Source organism: Ranitomeya imitator, chromosome 4, assembly GCF_032444005.1.
Source record: "Ranitomeya imitator isolate aRanImi1 chromosome 4, aRanImi1.pri, whole genome shotgun sequence".
NCBI classification, from domain to species: Eukaryota; Metazoa; Chordata; class Amphibia; order Anura; family Dendrobatidae; genus Ranitomeya; species Ranitomeya imitator.
In genome coordinates, this window is record NC_091285.1 from 433,639,078 (window position 1) to 433,650,683 (window position 11,606).

The following is an 11,606-nucleotide window of genomic DNA, read 5'->3' on the forward strand; positions in this document are numbered from 1 at the left end:
AAACTAATAGATTCTAATGATAGGACGGTTGATCAGTTGAACTTTTTCACCTCAGCTCACCCAGAACCCCAGAATACCAGTCTATTTTGGTACACCCTAAAGGCATACTTAAGGGGGTGCTTGTCTTCTACAATTTCTTATATCAAAGGGGTGACCACGAGAGAGGATGAGGTGATAGAGCAACGGTTGAAAGACTTGGAGGCTGCATATATATCTAATCAAACTAATGGTAATAGGGTTGAGTGGCTAGCTTCTCAAAGGTTATATACTCAGCATGCAGACAGTAAGTCTAAACGCAAATTATTCTTTACTCATCAATCCTATTTTGAACTGGGAAATCAAGCAAGTAAATTCTTGGCTTTCTTAGTGCGTCAACATAATACTTCTAACACAATACTGCAGATTCGTGCACCGGATGGCTCATTAGTATCTTCAACTGATGAAATACTCCATTGTTTTCATGATTACTATAAGTCGTTATATAAATCTAGTTGCGGCCTTGATATTTTGGAATGTTTAGATTATCTATCAGATGTAATATTTCCCACATTGAGTTCAGCCCAACGGGCCTTTATGGATGCTGAGTTTACCCTGGAGGAGATAGAATACGCTATAGCGGACATGGCTTCTGGGAAGGCCCCTGGACCAGATGGGTTTCCCATTGAGCTATATAGGAAGTATCGAGATATACTAGCACCACTCCTATTGAAAGTGTTTCGGGGGGTTTGGGAGGGAGCATTTATGCCTGAAACATTTTAAGAAGCAAACATTATTATGCTCAGGAAAGAGGAGAAGGACCCTTTGGAAGGTGGATCTTATCGCCCCATATCACTAGTAAATGTAGACTATAAAATTTTCACTAAAATCTTGGCCACAAGACTGAGCACGATCATATTAGATCTTATACACCCACACCAAACTGGTTTTATGCCTGGTAAAAGTACTTCTATCAATATTAGGCGGGTTCAGTAAGTGATTCAATATAGCTCTCTGGTATCAGATAATAACTGGGCACTAGCATCGCTCGACGCGGCCAAGGCTTTTGACTCCCTTGAGTGGCCCTTTCTGTCTGCATGTTTGACAAAGTATGGTTTTGGGGACAAATTCTTAAGATGGATTGGTATACTGTATATGAAACCTAAGGCACGTATAATTGTAAATAATTCCATTTCTGAGCCCTTTTCATTACACAGGGGAACTCGTCAGGGGTATCCTCTATCCCCAGCTTTTTTTGCCCTGGCGATAGAGGCATTGGCAATACGCATAAGGTCTTCCACTGATATTATGGGAATAGATATAGCGGGTCGTGTAGACACTGTTGGTCTTTATGCTGATATTTATGAATAGAGCAGAGGAAACACTACCACAAATAATAGTCACTATAGATAAATTTTGTAAATTCTCCGGCCTATATATAAACTAGGACAAATCTACTCTATTACCTCTTTGTCATACCCCAATGCCCTATCTTGAAACTCTCTCGTTGTTACCTATTGTCTCTAATTTCAATTATCTAGGCATCCACATGTCTCAACATAGTCACTTTGATTTACAACTTAATATCTACCCATTACTAGATTTGGTCAAATCTAAATTCACAATTTGGAATAAACTCCCGCTCTCTGTTGCTGGTCGTATTAATCTAATTAAAATGATATTGCACCCCAAGCTCAGCTACTGCCTTCAACACAGTGCTGTGCCAATACCTAAATCCTTTTTTTGCGAATCTAAACTCCCAAACTAAGTCCTTTATATAAGGGAAAGCTAGGCCCAAACTCAAGCTATCTGCTCTACAAAGACGAAAGCAGGGGGGTAGAGCGGCTCTACCAGATTTTTATTTATATTACTTGGCAGGGCAGGCTAAGGCAATAAATAAATGGATGCCCAATAATTCTCTTCCTAACTCTGAGAGCCATCTGCTCCATTCTGCCCGGATTAATTGCCCACTGGGTTTTCTGGAACTGGAAAGAGTTAGTGTTCGTCGTTTGTTGCCCTTACTCCGGCTGGCCCGAACAATTTGGAGGCAAATTTAAAAAAAAGTCATTAGATTTGTAGATATGGTAGCCAAAATGCCCTTGTAGAACAATAATTATTTTCCAGTACTGTTGAACCACCCATCCACTGACTTTTGGATCTCACATGGTGTCTTCTCGGTAGGTGATCTACATAACCAGGGGACCTTTATGTCTTTTGAACAACTACAGAATAAATATGATATCCCGAGATCTCAATTCTTTCGTTATTTACAGCTAAGATCAGCCTTTCAATCACAAATGAGGAATATGGATACAGGTCGAGCCATCTCATCTCTACCTTTAATAGGAATTCTCAATTTGCAAGGTCCTCAAGGCCTTATATCCTCTTTATATACCTATCTGCTGTCTGTGGGAGTTGAGTCTACTATACAATCGATTAAGGGGAAATGTGAGGGACTTCTTCCTGATGTACTAGGAGAAGAATGGGAAGATATCCTAGAATCTCCAACTAGGGTCTCCCCATCAATTAACAATAGGATGACACAGTTGTATATATCAATCCTATTTGACACCGACGCGACTTTTTAAAATGGGTCGTCTCCACTCACCAGAATGTTTGCGATGTCACTCAGATGCAGATTTTATCCATATGATATGGAAATGCCCTATTATTTTTCATTACTGGAAAGAGGTGACGACATTATTAACATCTCTGTTGTCAATTCCTGTCTGTCTTGAGCCATTGACCTGCTTATTCGGGGTGTGGGATGCGGAGACCTGGGACCATTAGACTGGGGTTTTTCTACGAGAGACGCTTTTTATGGCACGGAAGTAATTGGCGCTACGGTGGATGGGTGGTTCTTGCCCATCTCTTAGAGCTTGGGGTGAATTGGTGAATTTGGCTATCCCGTATGAATGTACATTGTATCAAAATAGAGGATGTCCAGGCAAATTTGAGAAGATCTGGGGTAGATTGAACTCCTCTTACCGTACTCTATAGATCCATACTAATTAGATATCAGTGCAGGAAGCTGGGTTTATGGCTTTGGGGGCATCGCATGAAGGACAAAATAATGCAGAGTTTTCTTTTAAGCAGCAAACTAGTAGTTATTGTAGTTGATGTTATATAATATGTGATTTACAGGGCATCTGTGATTTGACGTACACAATTTGCTGTCCTTGAAATACTTTATCAATAATAGGTACAATATTTTTTGTTATGAATAAAGTACACACCTTTTCACATTCAATAATGCAATATAATTATCTGTACTTTGTGCTGTACTTGATAATAACAAATGCAAACGTGTGTATTGTATGGTTTATTCTGAAATTAATAAATAAATTTATAAAAAAGAAAAGATTTAATAACTCATTTTCTATCACAGTTAGAACTTCTACGGTATGACTGCATTTTTCATAAGAAACATATTAATAGGACATAACATTTGTTAACATTTCTAAACGTATTTAAAATGATACCAAAGTTATTTTTTAGTTATCTTTTTTTATTTATTTTTTTTTTTTACACAACAGATATATATTTTTAAAGCCATAATCAGAAGATTTCTACCATCTTAAGGACACAGACTCTTTAGCCCTTAAAAATATATTAAAAGTGCAAGATCTGCAAGTAACATAGCGGAAAGTCTCAAGTATACTCACATGATTAGAGAAGGCCCTGACTCCATTCTGGGGAGTACTGATGGCTCCTGCCAAACGATTGACCTGTAAAAATAGTAACAATGCAAGCACTTAACGAAAAGACTTAGGAAGCCATTGTAAATAAGCTGAAAGGTAAGGAGAGGTTCACACTGGCGTTACCAGAACAGTTAGGCCTTGTTCACACTTCCGTCTTTACAGATCCGCGGCAATGCGTCGTTTTGGGGAAAAAATGGATCCTGCAAATGTGCCTGCAGGATCCATTTTTTTTCCCATAGACTTGTATTAGCGACGGATCGGGATGGATGGCCACACGTCGCATCCGTCATACGACGGATCCGTCGTGTTTTGGTGGACCGTCGTCACAAAAAAAGTTCAATGTAACGTTATGTTGTACGTCGCGTCCGCCATTTTTGACGGCGCATGCGCAGCTGAAACTCTGCCCCCTCCTACCCGGACTGCAGAATGGGCAGCGGATGTGTCGAAAAACTGCATCTGCTGCCCCCATCGTGCAACAAATTCACAACGTCCATCGGTACGTCGGCCCGACGCATTGCGACGGGCCCGTACCGACGGAAATGTGAAAGAGGCCTTATTCTGCTCCATTTTAGAAACTGCAAAATAGAGCTGCTGCAAGAAATGTTGCAGGTCAGGTGTACAGGCTTACCTATGGAGTCAGCTGGGAGACCCTCATACTTGTAAATCTCTGTGTTCGTCAGCATGGTCTCTAATGTGTATGGCTACAGCTGAGCTACAATTTCAGCATAACATCTCAATACATATTTGTTTAAATAGAAAATTGAATCCCAGGAGGTCCCTGATAGTTTCCACTTCAAGAAATGCTAGTGTAGGGATGTATATACTACTAGAAAATTAGCAGACCCTGCCCAAATGTTCTGTCAGAGCACAAGGATGATATAAGGGGCAGGGGCACTACCTCCTCTAAGACTGAGCTCGTATTCTGGACGTGGCCATTGTGAAACACGACATTTGTAAATGTACGCTGGCTGCACAAAGATGAGCTCCATTTCACTTTCAGGAAAGATTTTATACTGAGAACAAGGTAACGGGATGAAGCCATAACTGTCAACAGATTTGTAAATCAAAACGGCCCCTCTGGGTTCAGTCCTGCAGCACCATTCTCCAGACTGCTGTCACATAAGGGGCATTTATACTGAAAGATCATCGCGGACAATGATTCCTCGGCACACTTGATTTGTTTTACCTTGCAGTGTAAACCAGCTGCCGATCACCTGAGAGCGAGAAAAACCCTCCTTCAACCAGTAAAATGACCTTTTGTGCTGCACAAAAGGTCATTGTTCTAGCAGCACATTGTCCTGTGTCACACTGCTGGGAACCACGGCAGCCTGTGTGCACGGAGCAATCTACTACAGACTGAATATTCCCACATCGTTTTTAAGAGGTTTTCCCACAAACAAAAGGTCATTTTAATCAATAAAGCTTTTGGAATAATAAGTTCCACAACTGGCTGTGTTTAATAAAATGTTCCTGTGCTGAGATAATCTTAGAAATGTGCCCCTGCTGTGTACTGTGTAATGGCTGTGTCTGACCGTACAGGAATGTGGTCACACTGCACACACCTCTATACACACGCACACTACCAGCCTAGTTCCTCCAGCCCCCTGCAGTTAAAGGACCTTTGGCAACATCATGGTCAAATGACCGTGAGGTCACCAAAGGTCCTTAAAGGGAACCTGTCACCCCCAAAATCGAAGGTGAGCTAAGCCCACCGGCATCAGGGGCTTATCTACAGCATTCTGTAATGCTGTAGATAAGCCCCCGATGTATCCTGAAAGGTGAGAAAAAGAGGTTAGATCATACTCACCTTGGAAATGGGCAGTCCGATCCGATAGGCATTGCGGTCCGGGGCCTCCCATCTTCATAGGATGACGTCCTCTTCTTGTATTCACGCTGAAGCTCCGGCGTACTTTGTTTGCCCTGTTGGCAGAGCAAAGTACTGCAGTGCGCAGGGCCTCTCTGACCTTTCCCGAAGCCTGTGACCTGCAGTACTTTGCTCTGCCCTCAACACGGCAGACAGAGTACGCCTGCGCCGGAGCCGCAGCATGAAGACAAGAAGAAGTCATCCTATGAAGATGGGAGGCCCCGAACCGTGACACCAATCGGACCGGACCGCAGCAGGACCGCCCCTGGGTGAGTATAATCTAACCTCTTTTTCTCCTCTTTCAGGATACACTGGGGGCTTATCTACAGCATTACAGAATGCTGTAGATAAGCCCCTGATGACGGTGGGCTTAGCTCACCTTTGATTTAAAGGTACCTTCACACATAACGATATCGTTAACGATATCGTTGCTTTTTGTGACGTAGCAACGATATCGTTAAGGAAATCGTTATGTGTGACAGCGACCAACGATCAGGCCCCTGCTGGGAGATCGTTGATCGCTGAGGAAAGTCCAGAACTTTATTTCGTCGCTGGATCTCCCGCTGACATCGCTGGATCGGCGTGTGTGACGCCGATCCAGCAATGTCTTCACTGGTAACCAGGGTAAACATCGGGTTACTAAGCGCAGGGCCGCGCTTAGTAACCCGATGTTTACCCTGGTTACCAGCATAAACGTTAAAAAAACAAACAGTACATACTTCCCTTCAGCTGTCTGTCCCCAGCGCTCTGCTACTCTGCACTCCTCCTGCATCCTGTGTCAGCGCCAGCCAGCCGGAAAGCACAGCGGTGACGTCACCGCTCTGCTTTCCTGCTGACCAGCGCTGACAGTACAGAGGAAAGCAGAGCGCCGGAGGACAGACAGCTGAAGGTAAGTATGTAGTGTTTGTTTTTTTAACGTTTACGCTAGTAACCATGGTAAACATTGGGTTACTAAGCGCAGCCCTGCGCTTAGTTACCCGATGTTTACCCTGGTTACCCGGGGACTTCGGGATCGTTGGTCGCTGGAGAGCTGTCTGTGTGACAGCTCTCCAGCGACCAAACAGCGACGCTGCAGCGTCGCTTAGTGTGAAGGTACCTTAAGGCATTTTAACCTAGCAATAAATGCCGTGGGGGCCTTAAGAGATTGACCAGTTTCCCCTAACACTGGTCCTGCATGCCAGCCTGTCTCTTCAGATCCTCTAGGCTGCCCACAGCTAAAGCTGCACCACATATTCTGGGGTCCTCATATCTGCCACAATGTAACTAAAGCCGCACCACATATTCTGGGGTCCTCACATCTACCATAATGTAACTAAAGCCGCACCACATATTCTGGGGTCCTCACATCTGCCACAATGTAACTAAAGCCGCACCACATATTCTGGGGTCCTCACATCTACCATAATGTAACTAAAGCCGCATAACATATTCTGGGGTCCTCACATCTGCCATAATGTAAATAAAGCCGCACCACATATTCTGGGGTCCTCACATCTGCCATAATGTAACTAAAGCCGCACCACATATTCTGGGGTCCTCACATCTGCCACAATGTAACTAAAGCCGCACCACATATTCTGGGGTCCTCAGATCTGCCATAATGTAAATAAAGCCGCACCACATATTCTGGGGTCCTCACATCTGCCACAATGTAACTAAAGCCGCACCACATATTCTGGGGTCCTCACATCTGCCACAATGTAACTAAAGCCGCACCACATATTCTGGGGTCCTCACATCTGCCACAATGTAACTAAAGCCGCACCACATATTCTGGGGTCCTCAGATCTGCCACAATGTAACTAAAGCCGCACCACATATTCTGGGGTCCTCAGATCTGCCATAATGTAACTAAAGCCGCACCACATATTCTGGGGTCCTCACATCTGCCACAATGTAACTAAAGCCGCACCACATATTCTGGGGTCCTCAGATCTGCCACAATGTAACTAAAGCCGCACCACATATTCTGGGGTCCTCACATCTGCCACAATGTAAATAAAGCCGCACCACATATTCTGGGGTCCTCACATCTGCCACAATGTAAATAAAGCCGCACCACATATTCTGGGGTCCTCACATCTGCCACAAACCAGTCTGGGCCCTCAGGGCAGCTTGCAGGACCAATACCTGCACCTATATGTCACCTACAGGGGGCAGGCAGAGAGGGGTGGCGTATACCAGGACCTGCCATAGTCACCCACTGCGCCAAGGACTGGCACTAGGACCCGGTATGTCAGGGCCGGCTGTGGTGTGGCCCTGGCTCCGGGCACATATTACACACTGGCGGAGTACAGGAGGTCCCCTCACTGCTACCCCCGCTCCTTGGCCGTGCGCGCCCCTCCTCCCCACCAGGTCACCTTCACCAGCACCCTGAGGGTCACGCTGCCCAGCACACCACGGCTGTGCCCGCTACATTCTCCTGCACCAGAACTCACCAGTGACCTCCAGGCGCTGCTAGCCATCTTCATGAGGGACCGTGAGGGGGAGGAGTAAGCAAGAGACGTTTCCAGGACACGCCCATGCTTTACCGGAAACGGCTTTAGCGCGCCGGAAGTGAATGTTGCTTAGCAACTAGAGGCGACCTATCAGCTGATTAGTCTATGTGGGAGCTGTGGTGACCCGCCCACCAGTGTATACAGTGCTGGACAGTAATAGAGGAGCCGCAATGGCAGAGCTTCCCGCTGTTTCTGCAGAAGATTCTGCTTCTGGGCCTGACATACAGTGTGATGTGCGAGTGCTGCAGTATCAGATATTCTGAATTAGCAAATGTTCAGGTTAGGCTCTAATATGAAGGCGCTGATGATATAGGAACAGTTAATCAACCAAATAAACAACTATATCTGTGGTCGTGTATCTGTATAAATACATAACCTATAAATATGAAACAAAAACACTATGGTTGTTTCATATTTATAGGTGTTATGATAAAGGAACAGGACAGATGTTCAGGTTAGGCTCTAATATGGCGCTGATGATATAGGAACAGGACAAATGTTCAGGTTAGGCTCTAATATGAAGGCGCTGGTGATATAGGAACAGGACAAATGTTCAGGTTAGGCTCTAATATGAAGGCGCTGATGATATAGGAACAGGACAAATGTTCAGGTTAGGCTCTAATATGGCGCTGATGATATAGGAACAGGACAAATGTTCAGGTTAGGCTCTAATATGATGGCGCTGGTGATATAGGAACAGGACAAATGTTCAGGTTAGGCTCTAATATGAAGGCGCTGATGATATAGGAACAGGACAAATGTTCAGGTTAGGCTCTAATATGAAGGCGCTGGTGATATAGGAACAGGACAGATGTTCAGATTAGGCTCTAATATGATGGCGCTGATGATATAGAAACAGTACAAATGTTCAGGTTAGGCTCTAATATGGCGCTGATGATATAGGAACAGGACAGATGTTCAGGTTAGGCTCTAATATGATGGCGCTGATGATATAGGAACAGGACAGATGTTCAGGTTAGGCTCTAATATGATGGCGCTGGTGATATAGGAACAGGACAAATGTTCAGGTTAGGCTCTAATATGGCGCTGATGATATAGGAACAGGACAGATGTTCAGGTTAGGCTCTAATATGGCGCTGATGATATAGGAACAGGACAGATGTTCAGGTTAGGCTCTAATATGGCGCCGATGATATAGGAACAGGACAGATGTTCAGGTTAGGCTCTAATATGATGGCACTGATGATATAGGAACAGGACAAATGTTCAGGTTAGGCTCTAATATGATGGCGCTGGTGATATAGGAACAGGACAGATGTTCAGGTTAGACTCTAATATGATGGCGCTGGTGATATAGGAACAGGACAGATGTTCAGGTTAGACTCTAATATGATGGCGCTGATTATATAGGAACAGGACAGATGTTCAGGTTAGGCTCTAATATGATGGCGCTGGTGATATAGGAACAAGACAAATGTTCAGGTTAGGCTCTAATATGATGGCGCTGGTGATATAGGAACAGGACAAATGTTCAGGTTAGGCTCTAATATGATGGCGCTGGTGATATAGGAACAGGACAGATGTTCAGGTTTGGCTCTAATATGAAGGCGCTGGTGATATAGGAACAGGACAAATGTTCAGGTTAGGCTCTAATATGGCGCTGATGATATAGGAACAGGACAAATGTTCAGGTTAGGCTCTAATATGATGGCACTGATGATATAGAAACAGGACAAATGTTCAGGTTAGACTCTAATATGATGGCGCTGATGATATAGGAACAGGACGAATGTTCAGGTTAGGCTCTAATATGATGGCGCTGATGATATAGGAACAGGACAAATGTTCAGGTTAGGCTCTAATATGAAGGCGCTGGTGATATAGGAACAGGACAGATGTTCAGGTTAGGCTCTAATATGATGGCGCTGGTGATATAGGAACAGGACAAATGTTCAGGTTAGGCTCTAATATGATGGCGCTGGTGATATAGGAACAGGACAGATGTTCAGGTTAGACTCTAATATGATGGCGCTGGTGATATAGGAACAGGACAGATGTTCAGGTTAGACTCTAATATGATGGCGCTGATTATATAGGAACAGGACAGATGTTCAGGTTAGGCTCTAATATGATGGCGCTGGTGATATAGGAACAAGACAAATGTTCAGGTTAGGCTCTAATATGATGGCGCTGGTGATATAGGAACAGGACAAATGTTCAGGTTAGGCTCTAATATGATGGCGCTGGTGATATAGGAACAGGACAAATGTTCAGGTTAGGCTCTAATATGATGGCGCTGGTGATATAGGAACAGGACAGATGTTCAGGTTAGGCTCTAATATGATGGCGCTGGTGATATAGGAACAGGACAGATGTTCAGGTTTGGCTCTAATATGAAGGCGCTGGTGATATAGGAACAGGACAAATGTTCAGGTTAGGCTCTAATATGATGGCACTGATGATATAGAAACAGGACAAATGTTCAGGTTAGACTCTAATATGATGGCGCTGATGATATAGGAACAGGACGAATGTTCAGGTTAGGCTCTAATATGATGGCGCTGATGATATAGGAACAGGACGAATGTTCAGGTTAGGCTCTAATATGATGGCGCTGATGATATAGGAACAGGACAGATGTTCAGGTTAGGCTCTAATATGAAGGCGCTGGTGATATACGAACAGGACAAATGTTCAGGTTAGGCTCTAATATGAAGGCACTGGTGATATAGGAACAGGACAAATGTTCAGGTTAGGCTCTAATATGATGGCGCTGATGATATAGGAACAGGACAGATGTTCAGGATAGGCTCTAATATGATGGCACTGATGATATAGGAACAGGACAGATGTTCAGGTTAGGCTCTAATATGATGGCGCTGATGATATAGAAACAGGACAAATGTTCAGGTTAGACTCTAATATGATGGCGCTGGTGATATAGGAACAGGACAAATGTTCAGGTTAGGCTCTAATATGATGGCGCTGGTGATATAGGAACAGGACAAATGTTCAGGTTAGGCTCTAATATGATGGCGCTGGTGATATAGGAACAGGACAAATGTTCAGGTTAGGCTCTAATATGATGGCGCTGGTGATATAGGAACAGGACAAATGTTCAGGTTAGGCTCTAATATGATGGCGCTGGTGATATAGGAACAGGACAAATGTTCAGGTTAGGCTCTAATATGATGGCGCTGGTGATATAGGAACAGGACAGATGTTCAGGTTAGGCTCTAATATGATGGCGCTGGTGATATAGGAACAGGACAGATGTTCAGGTTTGGCTCTAATATGAAGGCGCTGGTGATATAGGAACAGGACAAATGTTCAGGCTAGGCTCTAATATGATGGCACTGATGATATAGAAACAGGACAAATGTTCAGGTTAGACTCTAATATGATGGCGCTGATGATATAGGAACAGGACGAATGTTCAGGTTAGGCTCTAATATGATGGCGCTGATGATATAGGAACAGGACAAATGTTCAGGTTAGGCTCTAATATGAAGGCGCTGGTGATATACGAACAGGACAAATGTTCAGGTTAGGCTCTAATATGAAGGCACTGGTGATATAGGAACAGGACAAATGTTCAGGTTAGGC

The 11,606-nt window shown here is 44.1% G+C and overlaps 1 protein-coding gene across 1 annotated transcript in view; it reads right to left on the reverse strand.

Annotated features, from left to right (window-relative positions):
• The window catches only part of IDH3A (isocitrate dehydrogenase (NAD(+)) 3 catalytic subunit alpha), a 39,700-nt gene extending 31,598 nt beyond the window's left edge, over nt 1-8,102 (reverse strand). Inside the window, exons 1-2 of the mRNA XM_069765565.1 lie at nt 7,980-8,102; nt 3,642-3,704 (exon numbers count right to left, since the gene is read on the reverse strand). Coding sequence (XP_069621666.1) covers nt 3,642-3,704; nt 7,980-8,012 — 96 coding nt within the window. The 5' untranslated portion in view covers nt 8,013-8,102. The remainder of the gene's footprint in view (nt 1-3,641; nt 3,705-7,979) is intronic.
• Between the last annotated feature and the right edge of the window lie 3,504 nt (nt 8,103-11,606).